Genomic DNA, 24,660 nt, shown 5'->3' on the forward strand with positions numbered 1-24,660 from the left:
CATGCGTGCGGGCCATTCAGATTTCAGAGACCACCGACTTGGCAGTTCGCGGCTGGGGCTGACAGTGCCTATTGCGGTCGAGGCCTCCCTCGAGCAACGGTCACACCTATGGATATACTACCTACGTTTTGTTAAAGTTGGCAGCCATTGCACAACGGGCAGAGATCAGAGCTGAAAACCATCAGGAGGGATCACATGCTGACATAAAATCAAAAGCTCTGCGAGGCGCTAGCACCAACTCCCACTTTGGTGTGGAGGAGCACAAGCTGCAGCCTGACCAGAAGGATTTTGCATCATGCCCCCCTGCTTCAGTGGATTCCACTTGGGCGCTCTTTTCTTTAGCTAAAAAACAAAAAAAAAAATCAGAGTAAACTCGAAGGGTGGTAACTATGCTAAGCATGTTTCAGAACCGGCTCTGGACTGCCGATAGGCTGCAGCGAAGAGGGTGGTCCAAATCTGCGTGTGATCATTTGTCCTTCGCAAACCATCCAAGGGCCGGGGCCCCGCAGCAGCAGCAGCAACAACAACAAAATGGAATCTGCAACCATTGGGTCGATACCAACATAGCAAAGGCAAATAAGTGTCCAGTAAGATTACTGAAGGCATTTCATAAATAACATAAAAGACAGTAAACCGAGCACGGAAGCTCGGAACTTCTGCATGGATGCCAAACTGCAACTGATAGTTGGGTTGTGTTATGGTGTGAGATGCTAGTAACCAATGACTGGCTGCTAAAAAGTGGTAAACCAAACAGAAACCGTCACAGACAAACCGTGTATGATGGCATACTGAGCATGATATCGGGGTTCGCCTGAACCCTTGTTAATACTCCAACCCTTGAAGATATCGGAGTACAAGATAGAAAAATACCAGCCCTTGACAAACCATCCAACTATACAAGACAGTCACCGGAAGGGTTTCCCGAATTGTAAGGCAATTGAGTGCTCTGTAAGATTATTTAAACATTTCATGATACAAAGACAACAACTTAAGAATGGAAGTAGACAACAACTTCTGCTTCCATGCCAAACTGAAACAGAAAGTAGGGTGGTTCGGTGATAACATTCTCAAACAGAAGAGAAAGGAATCAGAATCAGTTTGAGGGAATGAGTTTCTTATTGCTTGCCCATGTAATCTTCCTGGCAAAAGATATCTGTATAGGAAAATAAAGTAAGAAACCATCAGACCATCTGAAGCCTCAAAATAAAGAAATTTGAAGAACACAAGTGGGCAGCAGGTTTTCTAAGTACATATGGCTTGTATGCTCACACTGACTTGCAAATTAATAAAACAAAATATAAGCATCATCCTGTTTCACATCTGAACAGGACTTTCAATTAATATCCTACAAACGACTACTTAGAATGATCTATGGTGGGCATAATTTCATGCGCAGATCCCATATTACGTATGACCCCCCCCCCCCCCCCCCTAACAGGGGCACTTAGGCCATAAACAAATATTACATATTAGAGAAAAGAACAATGCACGAGCAACAATATAATTAGTGGACAAAACTCCCTTTATATCAATGCGCAGAGTGACCAAAGTATAATTGCTACAGTACCTAGATCGTACATGTCCTACATCATTGTAGAGAGAGATGGGGAGAACACCACACACCCAATGAGGGGGGGGGGGGGGGGAGGGTGACCTTTCGTATATAGCCAATATGGCTTCGTATACAAGGAATACAATCATGTATATATGGAAAGCATATAACAGCTATACAATCTCTAATAATAATCTAAAAGTTATATTCTTTTCATTTCCTTGTGTCTTTACATTCACTTGTGCTGTGGAGTACTATTTAGGACAGAAATAATCAAGCCACCTTTTTGTTTACATTATGATTATCAGACATAGATAGCAAACTGGTTATGATGATAAAGACAAGTCCAGTGTTCAGTTTGTTTGACGTAATTGACAACATGGACTTATGGAGTATACAGAAAAAAAAACTGAAGACTCATTGCTCGGAACTTCCAAAAATGATGACAACTTTAAGAAAGCTCCATAGATCATGTACAAACTAGAATGTTGTCAACATGTCTCGAATGCATCAATCTGTTTTCCTAACAGTATACTGAAAAGAAAACACCAATTCACCAAAGATACTTATTTGTCAGGCAATTACATGTTTAGCAGAAACTTAAATTTAAACCGTGGTTTATAAACAAAATGCCTTCATCAAAGCGGGCATTTCTATGTCAAGAGGTAGGTCTACAAGCATGATAAGTCCTTCATGTATTCCAAGTCTACAACTGTGAGTCTGTGACCAAAATTGGTATTTAGTTAGCTAAGCAAATCAATATGAGGAACACACAATTAAGTTACAATCATTCCATTTGATCACTAAGACAAGTGGGTTTCTAAGCAAAATTAAACCCGACAACTTAAGTGGACTGGGGCAGCCTACTAAAAAAATATGCAAACTATATAAAAAAGAACACATAACTTTGGGCCCTCTTTGGAATGTAGGATTATAAAAACCTTCATGAATAGGGAAAACGTAGGAATAGAACACACTAACATCTCGAATCCTATGGATTGAAGAAACACAGGAAACTGCAAGAATAGATGTTTGGACGGAGCACATGAAAAACACAGGAATTTGGTGAGGGAGTGACACAAAGGAAGCTTTCCATGAGGTTCAACCTCTTGGTAGAATTCCTCCAACATCTCTATGGAACAAGCCATTCCATAGGAAATTCATAGGATATGTAGGAACTCAATCCTTTGTTTCAAAGCACTTTGTAGGAAAGTTTCCCATAGGATTCCAATCCTCTAAATTTTCTCCATGTTTCCTTTGTTGTACACCAAGGAATCTGACAACGGGTATAAACTACTTCATGTTCTCAGTAGTAACAAGAAAAAGACACAGAAGAGCAACTGAAATTACAGTGTCAACCCAGTAAATATTGCAGAGGAAGCACAAAGTTACAGAGACAGGATAAGAGAAAATTAGAATGCAACCAAACCAATTCACCATAATTGCACGAACTTCAGTAACTAGAAGTCATAAACTGCTCGTGCTTCAGAACAACTACAAATCTACAAGCTTAGCACAAAGTCAAACCAGATTTGCCCCATCCTTGATTTCCATCAGGCAGAATCAAAATCTGCAGAGCTCTCAACCAACAGCATGCTAATCAAACCCTAGAACCAGAGCACAATTCGTCTAAAGACAATTACCAGAGATTTCAATCTACTGTCTCGAAACACCAAATGCTCCCTGCGGAGGAATTCATCCAGCAATCGACACCGACAAGCCCGCCTATCCCGAATCTGTTCGACCAAATTCCTACAACGACAGGGCAGCATCGAGATCCATCCAGCAGAGGCAGGAGCGTACCGGCACGGGTGTTCAGGACGACGGCGGGCTGCCGGAGTGGCGGGTGATGAGGTCGTCGTAGGGGTCGCGGCGGCCGGCGGCCTGGCTGATCTGGGGGTCCCAGGAGAGCTGGGAGTTGAAGCGCTCGTAGGTCCAGAAGCCGTAGGGGCGGAGCGGGAGGCTCCACGCCGCCTTGGTGCGCTCGCACCGCTCCTTCATCCGGTAGACGTGCTCCCGCCGCACCTGGTCGCGCTTGTCCGGGTCCTCCATCATACGGAGGATCAGGTTCTCCGCGAACTCCATGACGAAACCCATCGCCGCCGCCGGTCTTCTCCTCGCCGGTGAGCTTGGGATCTGCTGGTGTGCTCGGCTGTGTGGTTTCGGTGCGGTCTGCCTGCGTTTGCGTGGCGGATGCGGTGGCAATTGGATGGGCCTCGCGGTTGGGCTGGTTTGGCAAAATGGCCGAGTTGGGAATGGGGAAAGAAGAAAGAGGGCCGGGTTTTTTTTTTTTTGAGCGAAGAAAGAGGGCCGGTCTGGCAAGGTTACTATAACTCGAAATGTGATTGGTTTTTTATTTATTTATGGACTCTCAAATGAATATTTACGTTTTTAAAATAGCTAATGAGTTCGAGTAGTATCAGAGATCAACTATGAAAACAAATTTTTGCGAAAAAATGATCAGAGATTCAATTTGTTGTCAGGTGCTTGCAGCATTTCTCTTCTGGCCGTGGCTCGGGGTCAAAGCATGCATCAGCCCCAAAGCATGGCTTCTGCATCGAAGAAGCTAAAGAGCTGCTGCAGCTGGTGCAGCAGGTGAGGTGATGTCCGTGAGGATCATCCCGGTTAAACGAGAGCAGAGAGAAGTGGCGCATGTGTTACCAGAGTTAGCTAGGAGAGATGTTCGTACGTCTGTATGGTTGCGGCAAGCCCCTCTATGTATGGCGCTACTTGGTGGAGGTGATTGTAACCATTCGATCTCTTGTAACTAATAAAGTAATGAAGCTATCGTTTTCAGGGTGACAGGTAAGCCCATATCACGAAACTCGAAAATTTCTTTGATCAGTAGTTTAGATTGTAAGTAGGCAAGCAAACAAGGCTTCTTTGATATATCGAACGTACTTGTTCGGTATTAAAATGGCAGGGATACGATAATAAAGTTCCAATCGTCACTTGCACGTGTTGATTATCCTAGAATACTGGGGTTAAAATGTGATCGGTCACTTGCATGTGTCAGGGACATGATTGCATCTTTTTCCTCAAAATAATAAGCTAAGTTCATTACATGGGTTATATGAATACATAACATGATAAAGCCAATGGTAGTTGTACTTGTACATGGCAAGGCCGTAAACGTCCCATATGATCAATGAATACTTTGACTACAATTAACTAGTTGCTGTACTAGCCAGTGTAATGAGTCCCTGGTCATGTGTGCTACACTGCTACCTTGCAAATTATAGATAGCTAGTGCATGGAAAACTGCTGAATTTGTTGGACCCAAATGTGGATAAGTTAAATCTATGATTAATCGATCACCAATGATTAGCATTTGGCAATTACCACCACCACAGATTCGACTTTTGCCACTGCTTTTGATGTACATCCCTTCGCGGCTCTATAGTCTACAACTACGCTTAGGAAAACTAAACTACACAACGACATAGATATACTACCTACGTTTTGTTAGAGTTGGCAGCCATTGCACAACGGGCAGAGCTCAGAGCTGAAAACCATCAGGAGGGATCACATGCTGACATACAATCAAAAGCTCTGCCTTTATTTCCTCTCCATGCTGTCCGGTGTATATTCCATTGCTCTCGATGAACCGCTGCGGTTGAGCTGAGATATCGCGCTGGCGGCTTTCTGGGCATCAACAGCAGTTTGCGAGGCGCTAGCAGCACCCGCTTCTTGGTGTGCAGGAGGAGCACACGCTGCAGCCTGGGCAGAAGGATTTGCATCATGTGCTGCTTCATTGGATTCAACTTGGGCACCCTTTTCTATAGCTACAGAAAACAAAAATAAAAAAGGGAACATATCAGAATAAATCCAAAGGGTAGTAGCTAGGTTAAGCAGGTCCAGATGAAAAACCTTGAGAAGAAACAGTACTCTGTGGAATTGGCTGCACAACTTGTGATGAAGCTGTAGCTGCTGAGGTTCCTCTTTTACTTCTGGACTGCAACAAGCAAAAAAGAAAATGTGACTGAGGATTGAGAGAATGTCAAATTGAGAAAACTCCCCATCAGGAGAAATGCAAATCATACCTTCATCTCGTCACAGTACTTTACAACAGAGGATATATTGGAGTAACGTCCATGAACCAAGGTATATACCCACAGGAGGAGCTTCCTTGGAATGCTCAGGTCAAGAGTCTCAACTACAGGGGGTGCTTGCGGTAGTCCTTCGATAGGCGCATGTGCTGGGGTTACTGTATACAGATTAATACCTGAGGGAAATGTTCCACAGGAGCTCTCCCGATAAAAGTTGTAGGTGCTCTTCATTAACGTAACAGCAGTCTCCAAGTTATCTTCAGTAGTTTGCTTGATGGGAATGTTTTTAATTCTGTTCAGTGTCTCAAACCAATTCATGTCAAGGCCTTTGAATTGAGCAGGCCCGTCAGGGGATGAGATAAGGAGCTCATCAGGCTGCAAATCAACATAAAGGAGGAGGCCGCTGGATAATGGAGCAGGCTGGTTTGTTGCATCCATGGACTCAGGCAGTGGAGTGATTGAAGCCAGTTTGATGAGAATACACCGGCACCATGCAAGAGAAGCATGCTTGCATATTTTGGCAAAATTGCTGTTTGACAATTTTGGTGTCTTGAAACGCTTTCTTATCTTCTCGTTTAGTCCTTCGAGAGCATCCAGTCGGACATCACTCTCGAGCAAATGGATGTACTGGTGGATATAACTGCCACCAAAAAAGTGCTGTTTGAAAACTATACAAAGCTTAAGAATAATTTATGGCACCATGAATGAGTAATTTACCTGTAAAGATTGCTTTCTGATAATTCTGGACAGTTCACCTCTGGTATAGTGCTTATATCAGCCCACAAGTTTGCATGGTCCATGAATACACTGAACATTTTCTCAAGTAGTTGTTCAACAGAAGCATCACCAGAAGCTCGGCGAACCTCAGGATTATTAATTGCTGCTGTTAGAACTTGAAGGTACTTTCCAAGACCAACAGGAACAATATCACCCAAACATAATGCAAACTACAAAGGGGAGAGAAAAAAACTTTTTAAGGTCTGGGGAAAATGTTGAGTTTGGCATGTTATTCTGTAGTTAGGAAGTACCCTCTTATCCGTCCGCAGATATGTATATGCCTTCTCGAGAGTCCACAGGTCTTTATTCTTCTCCAGCAGGTTTAAGTAGAATATCATATACTTCCTGATGCATGTGATGAATTTTCGTGAACTTTCTGATAAACTGACCTCCAGATTCTTTCTGGATCCACCAGCATTTGGATTTTTCCTCCTGGAAAAGGATGGAATAAATTTCCATGTCAGCTATTAATCTTGTACTGCCTCTGTTCTAAAGTGAATAGCTTACCAGAACACATAGTTGAACTTTTAGAATTTTGACCATCATTGAATATAGTACATCAAATCATTAAGTTTTGTTCTATGAGAATGACATTATCAAATGTATTTCCATATCGATATACAATATTGCATCAGAGAGACAAATTTAGATTTACCTTCCTTTTCTAACAGTGCCATCAATCTCCCACATATTCACTGTAAAGGAAGACCGAGAAGATTTAAAACAGAATGAGAGCTCTTCCTTAGCCCGCTCCAGGTCCCCTGCTTCACCTCTTCTATACAATCCTTGAGCAAGCTTATATCTCGCCTTGTGGAAATGCTTGAGCTCCCCTTCCACGCAGGTACCAAGGGCATACAGACAATCATCATAAAGAATGTGCCACACTTTATCAAGTAATAAATCAGGCTCAACACACTTATTCTCCTCTTTAGTATCTAACACAGATTTTTCGTTCTGATCAGAAGATGAATTCGAAACGTTAGTCGTGGACACCAACATGCTCAAGACATTCTCCTTAGTTGACTGGTTATATGTGTAGTCAGCAACAACCTATAAAACAAACAATCAACAAAGTTAACAAAAAATTCTCTACTAAAGAACTGTCACAACAGATGCTCCAGTTAGGAACAAGACAGAAATAGTACCATGCAGTGAAAAAAAAATATCAAACTACAGGAGAGGGGTTGAATATCATTACAGAGAAACTCAAAGCAATAGTCATAATCCATGCAGAATTGTGACTGAGTACGGTACCAATAAATAAATAAGAATTAGAATACAGAAATCATATCATTAAGTCTTATCAATTCTAACAGAAACTGTGTTATACTTTTACGATGGCACTAACAGCATGCCTATACTGAAAGCTATCATTATAAATAAAAACACACTTTTTTTCTAATTCTCACATCATAGCTTTCGCTATCAAGGCAGAAGACAAGTGATTGACATACTTTCCTTCTTCTCTGCCATACTATTATCAGGACTACAAGAAACTCAGCACTCGAATCTCAATTTGAGCTAATATATTATATAGTGCCAAAGTTCTCAACACGTCAAGCCAGGTCGATTGTGGGCACAAGCCAATGGCAACCACCTGATTTCTATGGGATCACAGATCATGACTAGGATATGGTTCCATTGAGTTGAGATCGCCTCACCAAATGATTCAAAATAGGTCCTCTTACAGAGAACCAATCAAAGATTACAATTTAGATTGGCATGGATAATTCGGTCAATTTGATTATCAGTACTCACAGCTTTGGTAGTGAAACAATTCATGTGATCATGTCATCAGTCATCACTCACCAGTCAGTCAATACTCAGTATGCAAAAGCATAGCTTAGGCAAGAGTAGACCCTTTTTTTCAAAAAAAAAAGAAAGGAAAGAGTAGATTTAAAACCACTCCATGAAGAAGTTTGCTGCATATCAATTTTTCAACGAAAAATAAACTCTTAAAAACCTGAATTGTAAAGTAACTTCAAGATTCAAGATTCAATTTTTTGAGAAAACATTTTGTTAGTTACATCTTAGACAAACCTGTATAGCTTCAAGATTCTGTTTGCCTTGAGTGTAAAGTAACTTCAAGCGTGATGCATGAATCCTGTAAACAGGGTCAACTGCAGTTGGATTCAACATCATGGCTTTGTTGTAGTACGAAAATGGCTTAGAAAAGGAATGCCCCAGTTTTTCACACAGCTTTCCAAGGTAAAATGCATGAAGCCACTGCTCCCTGCAAGTAAATAAGTATCATATCATCCCATGTGTGAGAAACAACAGATAGAACATGAAAATAGATTATGAGTGTTCGGTTACTTGATTTCAAAAGCCTTCTCGAAATGCTTCATAGAATTTTGACAGAATGTCTCCCATGTTGAGTCCTTTACCGGCAATGTAGCTCTTTGATCATAAAAGGGTACCACATTTTGAAGGCTATCGTAGTAGACTAGAGCCAACAATTCATGTGACTCACTCTGGACGAAAATGAGATTACATGTCATCCAAAAGTTTTCATCAAGAGTAATGGAACGTAAGTAAGTAACTGATTGACACAAAAAGGGATCATAATACATAACAGACTAGAGGAACTCACCTGCTCAGGAGCAGTTTTGGCCAGAAGTGAACTCATCAATAAGCAGCGTCGACTGTGTCGACGACCCATCTCAACCCTTCTGATTAAATCTGTATTTGTACGCCAATCCAAGATGCTTATATGTTTACTACCATCATTGAGCAACAGATCAACTTCCTGTCATTATAGCACTTGTTATGCAACAGAATTGATTAATAGTATAAGGGAGCAGATCCAATCAATTGGTTGTTTTAAAAAAATTCACCTCATCATAAAGATTGGAAAGCTTCTGCCAGCTTTCAAACCGCAATGGGTTGTACAACAAATCATACTTGAAAATATTGGCACTCTGTTCAACAAATTCTTCTCCTTCCTTTTTCAAAACAAAACCTGCATGCTTGTCAGTTGCACTTATATCTTCAGCTTGTGCTATGTAGTAATACAGGTTTCCATAAACATCTGAGTAAGGCTCCGAGCTGCATCAAATAGTTGAACATGTAGTTAGGGTATATACACCAATATCTCTGTTTCAAATCATAGAGAAGGGACTCTAGGTGTAATGCACAAGCCAACCTGGCAGTGGAGAGTTTTTTGAATGCTTCATAGCCTCTTTCACCCGGGAACAGTACATTCAGGATAGCTTCCCTAGATCCATTGCTTTCGCAAATTTCAGAGAGTATTTTTTCACATGAGTCAGGCCCATCCAAGAAATTATCAATAGGGTTGTTAACCAATAAGTCATAAGGTGGCTGCGGAAAGTGTTTACGTATAGCCCGCAGCACTCTCCGTAATTTAACCAAGCCAGTTTTCTAAAAAAAGATTAAGAATGGGCAAAGCATTAGACACTATATTTGATGCTGAGAGTTCATAGCTAACTGAAAGTAGGAAACACAAAGGTCATTATTAAAAAAATAACTCACAGAAAGAGCTTTTGCATACGGCAGGACATATTGAAACACATCAGCACATTGTTCTTTCGTTTGATAATCACCACGGCTTGTATTTTTATGAACTGCAAGATCATCTTCACTGCAAGAATCCGGATTTATCTTCAAACCATATAAACAGAAAAAAGCCTGGTCCAAGGCACTATCAAGACATGACTGTATCTCATCCAATTCTGCATGAACAGGACATTTATCAGGGGAACTGCAGCACCAAGAATTTATGAAATGAAAATTTATGATAGAGATACAACAAGCCAGTATTATCTCAAGTTATGCATTAGCTTTGCCACTAGATAAATACACAATAGCTACACAATTACTAAAACAGTCTATGCAATCTAGTCTTACCTGAATCTTCCTCATCCTCAGAGTTCTGCTTACTGTCATTAACCGATGGTTCATCCACCATACTGTCTTGTGCTCCGACATTTTTTGGAACTGCGTCTTCTTCAATCCCATTTGAATCTACACAATACGACAGAGAAAACCAACAAATGTCAGTTATTAGTTAATAGGGAAACATCAAACATGTCTACAATAATAGGGTTGGTAAGAAAAACCGACTAAGTTGAGATTTTAGTTTCACGTCTAGTGCCATGAGATGTTTGATTGCAAACTTGAGGAATGTCCCTTCCTCCCCTTCACCATCCTTTCCGGAACAGCAGAGCCCATACTCAGCAAGCAAATCATGGAGTGCGACAATTAAGTCAACCTGCATTGGTGAATGAATAACAGAACGTTGAATAGGAAGAGCAAAACTAAAGAGCTCAGTAACTTTGCCAATATGAAGGTGGCAGATACCTGAGTTTTGATGGATATTGTAGGATCAAGGTGCTGGAGCTTGCAAAATGCAATAGCTGCATCTATGAGACAGGAACTTTCCAGCTGGTCAACCTGATAGGAGGTTCCAGAGCATGAGAGTTTTCTTGATAGGATTATCTTGACAGCAGCACACATGATTGTCAGGAGCAATGATTGAATATCACCGACAATAGAAACTAGTGAGCTCCAGCCATCTTGCCCATCCTGCAAAAAATGAAAAATTAACTACGGAGTATGACTCTGGTGGCAGTGTTAGAGGAATTAATACACAAATACGTTTCGCTGACTTGTAAGCAAGAATGAATGTTTGATCAAAATGCATTAAAGAAAAATGATACAGGTGATGCAGAAATATATGAAATTTCAGTTAATGCCTTATAAACTAGAACATGGCAATGTCCTGGAAGAATTCTCACAAGACGAAAGTATGAGCAGTACATATGGAGAATAGATATTACTCAAAAACTTAAAAAGGATTTACTTGCTACTGTTTATGTTGGCTGAATCTTTTTTTTTACATAATGCAGTTTAACTAATTACATGGAATAAGACAGGCCTCCAAGTTACAGGGTTAACCATTAATGTTTACCATAATATGTTTGCAAACACTAAGGATTATACACTAAGAATAGTTTCTACAACAAATAAAACTCTTTTTTTACTATGGCCAATCTAGATTCAAAATATATGAGTGGTCAAAGATACAAAAGTTTGGCTGTGATAAAATGTGTCAAAGTTATAAGTTTTGTCACATCCATGGAAAACACTAATAAACTGGAAAAAAAAAAGAGAAACCTTCAATCTCACTCTGTACCCATATATGTAATAATTTTGCGATTTTGCGTGGGGGCACACTAATACACTTATGAATTAATATAATGGTAAAACTCATAACCTTTTTGCCTACAATGAAAAGATTTGAGTTAAAAGGGCGATGAAGGAAAACAGAGGAAAATGGGACATCCAACTTACAGAATTATCACATTGATCAATAAAGTCTTTTGCTTTACTGGCATTTCGAGATACATCTTTGACTGCTTCCACAACATTTTCTAGCCGGTTCCGGTTCATTGCTTCCACAAAGTCCATGTTACTTGAACCTTTTCCCTTTGGGGGTGTAACAGACCCAACCATGCCAGCTGCCACAGTTAGAACTTGAATTTTTCTTCGATGGGAGTCAAGATATACCTGGATGTTCATTGGTTTTGCCTTTTCACATGCAGATATTAAGACATCCAAGGCAGACAACTCAAGTGAGATGACATTCTCACTTTCTCTTTGTGGACCATATGCATTTCCAACATAGACATCTTTGGTGGAAAGCAAAAGTGGAGGTAGCAATTTCATGAACTCTGTATGAGTTATTTTGTTGATATTCTCATCATTATTCCAAAGTAAAGATTCAAGCCTGATCAAGTTAATTTCACGGAGAATCCTATCTGTTGTCAGTGATTTTACAAGCTTGGTGTGAGGTAGAAGAATAACATCTCCACAGCTTTTGTCTTTGTTACCATTCCTTAGGATGGACAGGGCAATACTGAACTCTTTGTAAGCTTTCTCTTTGCAGTCTGATGAAAGGGATAGACAACCACTCAGCCAGAAGAAGCGAATCCAGAACGCACAATTTATGTTTGAAGAAGAATCAGAGTCATATTTTTTATCGCTAAGCATGTCAATGGAAACAGGTTTGTCGGAATTTTCATTACTTCTCTCAGTTATATCACTTGAAGGTACATCTGCCCTACTGCTTTCCATTTCCAAATCCAAGTCAGTGGAATGTATTTCTCTGACAGATGTGTTGAATGGCAGTTCCAGAGCTACTGACTCAATGATCTTACAAAGATGGTAAGATGAATCAGACAGCTCTGAGGATGTTGATGGGCTTCCAGAACACAAAGCCCGGTCATAGTACAGTTCAGCTAGAAATAAACTGCACAATTCAGATCTGTCTTCAGCCCAACCTCTAGTAAGTTTGTCCAGTTCAATGAGTTTAACAAAATAATCTTGGAAAGGAACTTTGAGATGAGCCATCTCCTCAAGTAACATATAACCAATGTGATGAGGGCCAAAATTTTTGGATATCTTGCATAGAAATCTCTTAAAGTCATTTGCCTCATCGTCTGATGTATAGGTGAGAGTATCAGGATTAGAAGCATCAGCATTTCCAGAAAAATCATCCTTTTCTGCAGCACTTGACCCCTTCAGTATAAATGAATCTAGAAACTGGGTCACAGCATTTGATATATCTTTACCATCAGACCCATTTTCATCTTTTCCAGATTTGCGACTTCGCAGCCTCTCAAGACGTGTGCTCCGCCTTTCATGAGGATGTTCTCTATCTGAATTAATATCTTTGTCTTTAACTGTAGTTTTGCAATCATGAGATGGCACACTCTCACCATCATGATGTGAATCATTTCCATTTTCACCAGCAGATTCCACACTTTTTATTGTATCTGTAGATACAACAACATCAATTGTGTTGTAAGCAATCCCCTTGACACTATCCTCACTGGTATTTATGCAATTATTTTCATCAGCCTTCTTGCTGTTTGCACTTAAGAAGCTCAGTATACCATCTAAAAGGGCCAACCATTTTGCTTCGTTCAATTGCAATGTAGCACTCTGTTTACTCTTCTTTGTCCTTGTTTCTTGATAGATTTCATCATCTACGGATTTCCTTTTATTGGAAAAAATGAGTGTCACATGCTTTGGTTCAAGTATATCAATACCCCGAGGTGCGAAAGGTACCGGTTCAGCACATTCAACGGTCTTCTTGACATGTAAAGCACGATGATGTGATGGCCAACTCCTAAGTATTAAATTTGCTACAGAAAGGCATGCAACTTCATCACGAATTGCTATAAGCACCTCCAATAATTTCTCCATGCAGTTCCCTACAGAGCATAAGTAATTATATAAGAAGCCAATATAGGTATGATAAGTCTGACAGATGAACTGAACATAAATTATATAATGAGTAAAATGGATATCATACAGTTGTTTGGGCTGCATAGAAGCCCTTGCTCAAATGCCCATCTTGATACACTCAGCAAACCCATTGAACAAGAAAGCGTACCCAGATGATTCCAGACAACTGAATCATTTGAATCAAGCTCTACAGCTTGTAGGTAACAATGAAGAGCATTATCATAAAACTCCAAACCTTGTTGAAGGAAAACAGATGCAAGATTTTTCAATGTCAAAAACCTGTAAAATCAGGAAAGGTGTGTCAGCATTTTAGCAGTTAAAGTTACTGTCACACATGTCAGGTCAATCAGCTGTTGGAATCCGTGTGCTTATCCAATTCAACAGCCACGACACCAACAAACTAGGCAATTATGCTGTGTATATTGTAAAATAAACCTAAAACATAATATGACAGGCAAGAAGTAGGCTTATGATGCAGTTACGGCATAATATATAGAACCATAGGTGCCTTGAGAGGGGGGGGGGTATTTTCAAACAAAAAAAGGGAAGCAAAAAACTATCTTATTAAAATCACTAGAAATTCACTGAGGAAATAGGGAAAAAGTTATACACAAAATCCGCAGTAGGTGATTCCCATACTGCATTTCCCTAAAAAGTAGAGATAGAATGGACATTTTCCTTACATTGTTGCCATACTACAGTACTGCAGTTTGTGCACTTAAGACATAGATATTCAAATTCTGATCACCTTACAGGAAAAAATCAGTCTTCCAAAGTCAATATAACAAAGTCTCTTGGATACTTGGTACCATAAAAAGCACCATAATTTTACATAGTTAAATTGTTTTGTGAATGGTCTTCTATTTTGCATGTTTCTTCAGTAATATGAGTATTTAAACTAAAGAACAACTAAATACATCTTTACCACGAAAGCAATAAAATGTATGAGAAAAGAACCTTAGCTGCAGCAAATGCTGATCACTGCCAATGTTATCAACCTGTTCAAAAAAACTAATTGATGTTATGGAGAAGGCCGCAAAATAAATATAAAAATAATAGTGAAATTGCCTGAATGTTTGATATTAGTGGGTCCTTCAGAACATCCTCGAGAAGTTCGCGAGCTTTTGAATAGTCTTTTTGTTGCAACTTGAGAAGTCCCTCGTGATACTTCTGAGAGAGCGCAAATTCCTGACAGAATTATTAAAAGGAAATATCAGTAATACAATGATACTGAGACAGAGTACTAAGAGCTTTTCACACTTTCACTCTTGCTACGAGAAGGGAGTTATCAGAATCTGAGTCAGATGCTACTCATTATTCAGCATTTTCTTATATCAACTTACACTGATCTAGCAATTGCAAAAACAACCACTAATAACTTGCACCCAGCTGAAAATGCTTGATAATATGTGTTCGTCCAGTAGACAAAAAGTGTCTACAGTGCACTTCAGTAAAAAAGAACTAATAGGTCGAAAAAATGCCCTGGACAACAATAATATATATGTGGAAAACACCTGGGAAAAAATTCACGTGCAGAGTGCATATCACATTTTGTGAATCAAAGACCATAAAGATTCAATCCCAAGAGAACACAAGAAAGAGTAAGATTTTGCCAACAATTGATCACCCCATTAAACTATGCATTCGCATTTCCCACAAACAATCCCTTCTAAAATACCAATAGTCACATGAGATTTAATTTTACAGTAGTTAAGACTTAAGAACACAAGAAATAAGCAGTACATTTGTTCATAAAAGATCCGAGGTTCCTGACAAGGACTTTTTGTTCACTAAAAGCACAATCAGTCAGATATTCTCATTGACTCAAGTTAATGTGCTCTAAGAGTACAGCGAGTCATGACTTTGACATATCCTTCAGATATCCCTCTCAACTGTGAGATACACAAGGCTTGCACCAAACAGTCTTTCCATGCATGTATCTCCTTATACATAGAGAAAAGTAGCACTTGGATTAAACGTCTAAATCATAAGCCTCCTAGATCATTGTTAGCGAGTTTAAAATTAAAGTGATAAATTAAAATATCAATTTTAAGGATGCATAACAAGCTAGTGCTGTAGGTCTAAAAAAACAAGCTAGCCCTACAAGTAATCACGTGAGGATACTGCATTCATGTGCAGCATCATACCCTGCATTAAACATAAATCCGTCCAGCTCGAAGTTCTTTACAACCACAAATTTATTCTTGATGCGTGGATATCTCTGATGGAAAAAGTTACCTAAGCTTAAAGCGAAAGTTTTTATGAGAATAAATCCCAACACCAAACTGACGTAAATTTATCTGCAATTTTATTACAACAGAACTCAACATAAAGAATACAAACTTAAATCTGGAAGACCTAACCATCTCCATGCCCACCTGCACCTGCAGTCCGAAGCTGCAGTTGAAACACTACATGCTTCCATTCTAGATGATGTCCAATTGAAAAAAATGAAAAATTAGTAAGAACTATACTGCTACTTAAAATCACGGGTGCTGGTCAAACATGCAGTAATGATAGATGAGCTGTGCTCTTCTTCTTGATGGTGTGCCTTGGTGGATGGTTCAGCAGGCAGGGTGGCAAAAAATGCACGTGTAACTGTTATTCCAGCTTAGGTATGGATTTTCAGTGTCAAAGTTTTCTGGATTTTCTCTATTCAGTATTGCACCAATTGACAGGACGATTTTACTCCACATCCCGTAATCTCGCAACATGTGGTTTCGCAAAGAAATTAAGAAAAACTTCCTTCAGCTAAAACGATTGACCCAGTGCATTGTACTCGACAAATCGGAAGCCCTAACTTATCGCACCCCCCCCCCCCCCCCCCCCCCCGAGCTGAAGAAGCACACCGCTAAAATTTTCGCGTGCTAGCAAATTCGGGTAATAAGGAACCAGGGAGGAAGAGGAGACCTACCTGAGCTTCCTTGGTGGGCGCGAGCGGCTCCCATTGGCCGCCGGTGTCGCTCTCGTTGATGGCTGCGATGGAGAACTGCGAGCGCGCGTGCGCGAGGGAGAGAGAGGGGGAGAAGCGAGTAAGTCGTAAAGCGATTCGAGAGGGACAAGAGGTGAGCATGGAAGGGGAGTGAGGTCAGGCTCACCATGGCCGGCGACGAGGGTTCCGGCAGCGAGTGGCGCTCGCCGCCGCCCGGGAAACGGTGAAAGTGCGTCTTCCCGAATAATTACGGAATTACCACCAACTGTTGGGCTTTTGTGTTTGGGTGGGGTCGCGGCGTTGTCGGGTCGGGTCGAGTCGGGTCGCATACTCGACGATCCGGATACGTCCGTGTCGACTCGAACCCGCACGCGAATGGATCTACGAGTACGTGCCAATTCGAAGTTTGCTCGGTTGGATGAAAATTTGGGATGAGATATGAACATCCCATCAGAGAATTTGGGTTAAGATTGGAAAGATTAAGTTTGCTCGGTGGGATGAGAATTTCATAATCGGAAGTGTACAACCAGCCCTATTACGCACTTTGAACAAGTTATTTGCCTTTCTTTTGCGAATTCCAAACAAGTTCATTTTGGACTTTTCCAAATCTGAATAACTTACCTTTTGCCTAACTGGGTCGTGCCATTGAATAACTTACCTTTTGTGTAACAAAGGAACTGAAGACGGGTTGCCGAAATTAAAGCCCCTTTTGTATTCGGAATTCACAAGTTTTAAAGTAACACATTATTCTTTGTAACATAATTGTCTTTTTGGCCTTTTTTATAAAACGTGAATGTAGATGACCTAGTCATCTATTTGCTTGTAAAAACAAAAGGCCAACATTGTAGCTAATTTTACTTTTTTCTTTCAACTAGCATAGATGCACGTGCGACACGCACGTAATTTGTTTAAAAAATCTGATAAATAAGAATTTAGAATAAATTGCAAAATCACATCTTCTTCTTAAAGTCAACATCTTGAAGTATCTAGAGAAGGCATCAACATGATTCCACCACCTTATAATCACATATGCAAAGATACCCCTCTATTCCCATTTTTCATGAAACAAGCAAATGCATCCACGGGCTGCTCATTCAGAGAACCTCCTTCATGGCACAAGATCCTTCAATGGCATCATTGCAAACACGTTCTCAGCAGATACAACATCACCACATTTGCAGTACATGTCAAGAAGATAAGTTCCCCACCTTGACAACCTGCTCCAACCTGTGTCTAATGGCATAGGGCATAGCCGTGTACCTACCGCGCCTACATCAGTGCCGACTCCAGGCAGCAAGCCGCGAGAGCAGCTATTATCCCAACACTGTCATGCTGCACTTGCAGTGCGTCTTTCTTCTCTCCTGGAAGTAGGCCAGTGCTACCGTCCCCATCCCATTGGACACGTACCAATCCATCAGCGTGTTCCAAGAGATGACGTCCCGCGCCGGCATTCCGCCGAACACCCTCTCGGCGACCCCGACGAGGCCGAGCTTGACGTAGAAGGAGATGAGCGAGTTGCTCGGGTACATGTCGGCGCCCAGGCTGAGCTTGCTCACGGCCTCATGCGCCGCGCGGCCCTCTTCGAGAGTGCCGAGGCGCCCGCAGCACTTGACGACGATGGGCAAGGTAGGGAGCACGCCGGCGACAAGCATGGCGCGGTAGGCTGCAAGCGAGGCTCGCGTCGGGACCATGATGCTGTGGAGCAATACATCGGGGCTCTTGACGGCCATGAAAGCATCCTCAGCCTCGTCCATGTGGCCCGCCGCGATATGGGATAGGACGAGGGACTTGGTGGCGAGCGGGGAAGCGGCGTGCTGTGGGCGGGGAAAGCGGGGGGACGGTGCTGGAGCATGGGTGCGTGGCAGTAGGGGCAGCGCGGCGGCGGAGCATTTGCGGCGGACAAATAATTTTCGCCGTACGGGTACAGCTGTGGGTAGGAAAGAGGTAGGTGAAAAAATAATTCATTTTTCTTAGCAAAAATATTTTCTATCTCGCAATTTTTATGGCTCCTCACCTTATCCTCTCCTTCAAATGCATGACAAGTGGGACTGGCGTGAGGGGTATGGTGGACCCAGTTTGAGTAAAAAAGTTTCAATTATTTTCGATCTTTATAGTATATATATAGAAATAGTATAAATAGATAGATGACAGAATGAGTTGAGGCATGTAAGCAACAAGCAAGACTTCGAACGCAAATCAAACACTTTATTACCATTTTCCGTTGCAATATAAAACTAGATAATTACAACTATACAATAAGTAAGAGGTAAAGATATCACATATATATCTCAATTTAGTCCATCTTGCTTATTGGATGTTAAATTAGTGCCTCAACTCCAACTCTAAAGATCAGACCTTAAATCTATCACTTTTGCCGATGTTTGAAGGAAAAAAATCATATACTTGGATATGTGCATGCTACTGCTTAGTGAAATTCAATCCTTGTGGAAAATTTGAACTAGTGATGAATTTTCGAGCTATATAGGTTGGTACCGTACTCCATCTATGCCCCTTTTGTCTGTTTGGCCTCATGAATAACTAGCGAAGACAAACTTCTTTAATCACGTTGTAAAACAAATTACTACGGAGTATATAACAAAAGAATGTTCCACGAATAACAGCTCAATTCTTCATTTTCAGTTCAGAAAGAAACGACCTGAAAACACTCCATCTTTTTTTTCTTTGAGGTGTGAAAACTTTTCACTCCAACTTGTCTGGTGGGATCTGGAGGGTTCCAAGCATAATACTCCGTACTCCTGGTGGAAACGGAATACTATTATACTATATCCTCTCCCAAGACCGACATACGGGCCCCACATTAGTGCGCCCCACATGTCATTCCCGGCGACCGCACCCCGCGTGACCCGGCCTGTCAGAGCTTCGTGTCTCGCAAGACAGGCTCAGCGCGTCACAACTCACAAGAAAGTGGGAGCAAAACAACGGGAGGAAAAAAAAAATCATCACTCGACTCCCCCTCTCCGCCTATAAAATCGAACCCTAACCTAGGCCCTCTCCGTGTTCAACCTTCCTGGCCGTTCGTGTCCTCTCTGTTCGTTCCCCACCTTGCCCCGCGCCGCCTCGCTAGGGTTTCGTCCGCCGACCGTTCCAGCCGCCGCCATGCCTCGCCGCAGCTCAGGTCATCATCACCTCCCGCTCCTCCTAGGGTTTCGATTCGAGATGCGGTTCATGCTTGCGTTGAGGGGGTCGTGGTTGGCTCCTCGCCTCCTCGCGGATCCGTCGTCTGGGCGCGTAGATTTGGTTTTTTGTTCGATTCAATCCCTATGATGCTGTCTGCTTATGTTGAACGGAATGATGTTCGTCTTGTGGCGGTAGGATTGCGCTTGTTTGACATGTTTAGATGCAGAAATCGCCGCATCTGTTGAAAGGCGATGAATGGGCTGGGTCTCGGGGCTGTTTAGGGGACTGGAAGATAAGAGATGGGCGGGTGTCAACTGGTTGGAAACAGATTGCTTCTTGAATAACCGATTGCAGATTCTATTCCATTCGCAGGCGGTTCAGACAGGGGCATAGAACAAATCTGAATCCCACGAGGGAAGGGTTATTTCCATTGACCCTTCCTCGTATGGAATTCATACAGATCTACATATACCATGTGCTTTATTGGGGTTGTTGTGGAACTTATCTGCAAGAAGTGTATTCAATCCATTACACGTTCCACATTTGTAGCTGTGTTTTCAGTACGTTTGATAAATGCCTCTTTGAGTAGCCATTACAGTCTTGTATACTGTCTTGGTTTAGTTAGGAGGCGCATAGTGATGGGCATCTGATGCTCAATCTGGCCTTTTGAGGGGGCACCTCATCTACTTCAACTAGAAGTGCCCCCCAAGCAGCCATAGACATTCAATTATATTACCCTGAATTGCCTCACAGATTTGATTCACCTTCAGAGCACAATGTCTTTGTAGTTAGTTTTTAGAACACAATGCTATTTGCCTTTTTGAGTAGCCATTATAGTTGTATATACTATCTTGGTTTAGTTAGGAGGCACATAGAGATAATGTTGGCTGATTCAGATTAGAGCACAATTCTTTTGCTAGAGGTGTTCTGTGAGAAGCCATACATTGTAACTTATTCATCTTTCTGTTTGTTTCTGTTGTCCTCTGCTTATCAGATTTACTGACCAGATGACTATAATAATATAGAACAAACATTCCTAGGCCAATTGTTTGCCTGATTTATTTTATTTGTTGAGTGTATTTTTAGCATCATGACAATAATTGCTTACTGGGATACTATCTTTGCAACACATGATGTGCCTCTCGAATAACCAATTGCTGTGTTAGTGTATTTGCATTTGGTTCAGGCAAGGGCACATAACAAATGGGATCTTTTTGAGGGAAGGAATCTTGTTCTTTGTTGATCCCTTCTTAGATTGATTCCAAGAGTTACTGCTATTTTCTCCATTATGCTACTGCCATGATATGGTTGGCTGGTGTTGCGTGTGCTGCACGTGTTCATGTCATCTTATGATTAGAGTACCTGAAATTTTGGTACTCATGTACCGAATTTCTATCTAGTTACCATTTTGCAATGATGTTTCAGTTAGCTCTTTCTATGATAAACTGCACCATTTGCTTGTAAAAAAATTGATGCTTATGTTCGCCATTTTGTATTGGCAGGAAGGTCAGCATCGCGTCCTGCTCCTCGCGCTGCTCCTCTGAGAAACCCACCTCAGCCAGGTACTTGTGAATGATGAATGTCTTTTGACTTGACATTTATTTCAATTTGGTGTTGTAGTTGCATGATTTGCGTATGGGCATCTTGTCTCTTCCTTCGCATTATTATATGTACAAGTATGTTGCAACTTTAGCTATGTATTGCATTAAAAATGTCAGAGTTGTAGAAATATATTCTGTGTAATAGAATGTATTTCAAGGTGCATCACCAAGCACCTTAAATTGTTGATTCTATTGGAATGGAGTCCATTGCATTTCAGTTTACATTGGAATAAGAGTTCCTGTTTCAGTTTATATTGAATTTCTGTTCCCAATGTGATAGCTGAATATTCTTTTTGCAGCGCGCCAGGCTCCTCCTCCAGCTCCTGCTCAGAGCGGTGGTGGCTCCATCCTTGGAGGAATTGGGTCCACGATTGCTCAAGGTGGTATTTGAAGCTCGTTCTTTTTGAATGTTCAGCTATAAATGCAATCCTGGTCCTTGTATTGATTTGAATGTATGCGATTCTATAGGCATGGCTTTTGGTACTGGCAGTGCCATGGCACACAGAGCTGTTGATGCTGTAATGGGCCCCCGGACCATTCAGCATGAGACTGTTGTCTCGGAGGCTGCTGCTGCTGCTCCTGCTGCTCCAATGATGAACGGTGCTGATTCTTGCGGCAACCATTCCAAGGCCTTCCAAGATGTAAGAATGCTCATCCCCTTATGGTTCCTAGTACTTCATAGTTTGCTGCATTGAACTCTTGCTGCTCATCTGGATGATATGGTGGTAAGATTGTGTTGAATCATTATGATGATTGAGCTCTTTCATGTTGCCATCCACATTGTCACTAAAGAGTTGTCTTGGAAGTGTTGGGTACAAATTGGATCTTGCAAAGGGGCAAATACTGTCCTTTCCTATTTGTTGTTGGTCATCACTAGCGTGATTATTTGAGGAAATTTGTTGTTGGTCATCACTACTTGTGTGATTATTTGAGTAGTGGTTTACTTTCATATTGTTTGCTGTTCTTCCTTCTAATGTGCTCTCAAGTGATAATTTCTTCTAGAAATTGAAGATCAACATTGCATAAAGTACCTGCTGAAAATTTTGTTATAAACTTCTAATAGAGCAATGCATCATGTTTAACCATGGTTGATAGACTACTTGAATGTAGCAATTACTAATTTTGTATTGTGAGATCTCAGATTGACTTGGGGTTCATGGTTAATGTTTTTCTTGTATGTACATTTAGTTATAATAGTTGCTTCGTGATGGGTTCTTACATTTCTTGATTGATGATGCAGTGCCTCAACCACTATGGAAGCGACATCAGCAAGTGCCAGTTCTACCTTGACATGCTGAACGAGTGCCGCCGTGGTGGTGCGACTGCCTAAGCCGCCACCGCCTCATTGGATTTGATTCATGGGTTCTCTTTTCACTCTCATGATCTCCCATTAATAAGACCAAGTAAAACTATGAGCTACCGCCACAACTTGATGTCTGTGTGCCGCGACACTATCACTGGTGCGTGTTGAGTTTGTGGTTATGTTCTGTTATCCTGGGAGTAGTACATTCTGATATCCTATATTGTTGGAACTTCTATGGTGCTGATAATGATAAATATTTGAATCAAACAGTTGTGGTGCTATGTGTTTGGTTCTGTGTTGCAGCAGCCAGCATGGCTGTTTCGTTTCGTTTCGTTTATGTGATATTTCATTGTTATTAGCGGGCGTGTCCTTTGGCCGTGAATTGTAGACGCAAGCTACTGTGACATCGATATCTCGTGAATTAATATTAGCGGATCTCAACTAATTGTAGCGTGAATTAATATTAGCGGACGTTTTCCCTGGTGTCGATTGACAGCATTATTCTTTTTTAATCTTGTACAACGGCTAGCCAAAAGTTGCTATGCATGTTTCTGATGAAGAATTAAGCTACAAACACGACCTGGCCTGATCAGCTGGTTGTGTGCGCTGAAGCGGGTCGTGCCGGACTAGAGCGCTTCCAATTCCATGTAGGGTTTTCGTCGGGGTCTTCAGACGTGGTTCAACTGGTCAATCTGCTGGTGAGAGAGAACTTATTTCTCCCTCCATTTCAAATTATAGATCGTTTTAGTATTTTTAAATTTATAGATTTTATTATGCACTTGTCTCTAGATGCGTAATAATATCTATGCATCTAGAAAATTAAGTACTAATATCTATGCATCTAGAAAATTAAAAAGGACGGAGGGAGTTCTTTTCTGGAACGATTAAACGCTTCACTACGAGGAGAGCAATTCCGTGGCCCCAAGTCGTCCAAGCACCCCGTGGAATGTCAAACTATCCATATAGGTAACCAACCACCTCGTCAGGTCACACCTTGAAGTACTGGTACCGAATTCGTGTTGCCCAGTTGTCGCTGTAATGTAGCCGCGGTCCTGGCAACTACTACTGCAAGCTGCAGCCAGCTCCACGGAGCATTGCGAATTTGGGATGGATATGTTCATCTGTCCACGTCAAGCGGCGGTTCTGATGAGGAGGTTCATTGCACCTGGACACCCGCCTTATCCCGGGACCCTGTGCTGTGGCTACGCGTGTGGTTGGTTGTCGGCGCAGCACAGATCGGTACTACAAAAAGCCGCTTTCTCATTCATATGCTAATGCAAACATGTGGGCAATGCTCACGAGAAGAAAGTCCTTGCTAGTCGTGACCACCATTCCACCAGTTCCAGACTTGCAGCCCAACAACCAAAAGTCTCGTCCTTGCCTTATTTTTTTAAAAACGAATGTATCTCTAATATTTTTTTACCGTAAGAATAATCAAGACCAACAAAGCCCAGGTCGCTAGGTTGTTAACTGCAATTCTGCAAAGTCGGGCCAGCAGCCCAGCACCTCTTGTGCACGCCAAGATCGGACCGAGATCAGCAGCCGGGGTTCCGAGCCGTGTCGGTTTCCGGCGACCGGAGACGTCCCCGCAGACCGCAGCGCTGAGCGGTCACCGCCAGCGCAGCCGCGGAACGCCGGGCCACTAGGGTCCCCGCCGGTCGCCGCCCCACCGCCGCGCGTCTCTCTGCGAACAGCAGCGTGCGTACGGCGCGGATGGATGAGGGGATGGCGCGTACGTGGCTGGAAGAGCCACCGGACCGATCGAATCTCCCAGTATGCAGGGCAGGACCCCAGGACGGACGCGGACAAGCTCGGCGGGATCCTGTAGGCCACCACCAAGGATCCCCGTCGCCAGCGCGTGCAGTTGGTGCGTCGCGTCGGGCTGTCCGGTCAGTGGTCGAGCCACAGCCACTTTGCTCGTCTCTCTCACCAGCCTCTTCACCGACCTTGACGATGACGCGCACAGCGCAGAGCTTTAGGTTGGTGCGCACCGTTGGGGCCGGGGTGGGGGCTGTGCATGCTCAGGTTGTTGCTAG

The 24,660-nt window shown here is 42.0% G+C and overlaps 3 protein-coding genes and 2 non-coding genes across 6 annotated transcripts; 3 read left to right on the plus strand and 2 right to left on the minus strand.

Moving 5' to 3' along the window:
- Nucleotides 1-917: 917 nt before the first annotated feature.
- Nucleotides 918-3,762, minus strand: LOC117838581 (uncharacterized). Its single transcript, XM_034718664.2, has 2 exons — nt 3,356-3,762; nt 918-1,153 (listed from the first exon to the last, which is right to left on the minus strand). The coding sequence occupies exon 1, from the start codon at nt 3,647-3,649 to the stop codon at nt 3,368-3,370; it is 282 nt and encodes a 93-aa protein (XP_034574555.1). The 5' UTR covers nt 3,650-3,762; the 3' UTR covers nt 918-1,153; nt 3,356-3,367.
- Nucleotides 3,763-4,562: 800 nt separating this feature from the next.
- LOC117838577 (calcineurin-binding protein 1) lies at nt 4,563-16,855 on the minus strand. Of its 2 annotated transcripts, none has more exons than XM_034718655.2 (21): nt 16,749-16,855; nt 16,565-16,639; nt 14,719-14,838; nt 14,608-14,648; nt 13,718-13,929; nt 11,692-13,616; nt 10,699-10,923; nt 10,462-10,609; nt 10,246-10,362; nt 9,871-10,070; nt 9,524-9,759; nt 9,216-9,426; nt 8,972-9,127; nt 8,695-8,852; nt 8,419-8,611; nt 7,034-7,428; nt 6,630-6,810; nt 6,319-6,548; nt 5,596-6,241; nt 5,441-5,507; nt 4,563-5,337 (listed from the first exon to the last, which is right to left on the minus strand). In XM_034718655.2, the coding sequence occupies exons 1-21, from the start codon at nt 16,749-16,751 to the stop codon at nt 5,111-5,113; spliced, it is 5,766 nt and encodes a 1,921-aa protein (XP_034574546.1). In that variant the 5' UTR covers nt 16,752-16,855; the 3' UTR covers nt 4,563-5,110. The 2 variants fall into 2 exon arrangements, with proteins under 2 accessions (XP_034574546.1, XP_034574545.1); XM_034718654.2 differs by having other exon boundaries at nt 5,423-5,507.
- A 2,703-nt stretch (nt 16,856-19,558) lies between these two features.
- LOC117838580 (uncharacterized) lies at nt 19,559-22,905 on the plus strand. The gene is made up of 5 exons (XM_034718663.2): nt 19,559-19,718; nt 21,223-21,282; nt 21,621-21,701; nt 21,790-21,962; nt 22,562-22,905. Exons 1-5 carry the CDS (start codon nt 19,700-19,702, stop codon nt 22,649-22,651), a joined length of 423 nt encoding a protein of 140 aa, XP_034574554.1. The 5' UTR covers nt 19,559-19,699; the 3' UTR covers nt 22,652-22,905.
- On the plus strand, nt 20,331-20,445 carry LOC117841185 (small nucleolar RNA U19). Its single transcript, XR_004637211.1, has one exon. It is a non-coding gene; the product is annotated as a small nucleolar RNA U19 (small nucleolar RNA).
- Nucleotides 20,855-20,990, plus strand: LOC117841198 (small nucleolar RNA snoR138). The gene has a single exon (XR_004637223.1). It is a non-coding gene; the product is annotated as a small nucleolar RNA snoR138 (small nucleolar RNA).
- Nucleotides 22,906-24,660: the final 1,755 nt, after the last annotated feature.

Source organism: Setaria viridis, chromosome 9 (genome assembly GCF_005286985.2).
Source record: "Setaria viridis chromosome 9, Setaria_viridis_v4.0, whole genome shotgun sequence".
Classification (NCBI taxonomy): Eukaryota; Viridiplantae; Streptophyta; class Magnoliopsida; order Poales; family Poaceae; genus Setaria; species Setaria viridis.

Bases quoted from the DNA above. Each gene is read 5' to 3' on its own strand.
- LOC117838577 (XM_034718654.2), bottom strand. The intron at 10,610-10,698 runs GTATCTGCCACC...TCACCAATGCAG, and splicing joins CAATATCCATCAAAACTCAG to GTTGACTTAATTGTCGCACT. The intron at 6,811-7,033 runs GTAAATCTAAAT...ATCCTTTTCCAG, and splicing joins GGCACTGTTAGAAAAGGAAG to GAGGAAAAATCCAAATGCTG.
- LOC117838580 (XM_034718663.2), top strand. The intron at 21,283-21,620 runs GTACTTGTGAAT...TTCTTTTTGCAG, and splicing joins GAGAAACCCACCTCAGCCAG to CGCGCCAGGCTCCTCCTCCA. The intron at 21,702-21,789 runs GTGGTATTTGAA...GCGATTCTATAG, and splicing joins TGGGTCCACGATTGCTCAAG to GCATGGCTTTTGGTACTGGC.
- LOC117838581 (XM_034718664.2), bottom strand. From the start codon at position 3,649: ATGGGTTTCGTCATGGAGTTCGCGGAGAACCTGATCCTCCGTATGATG.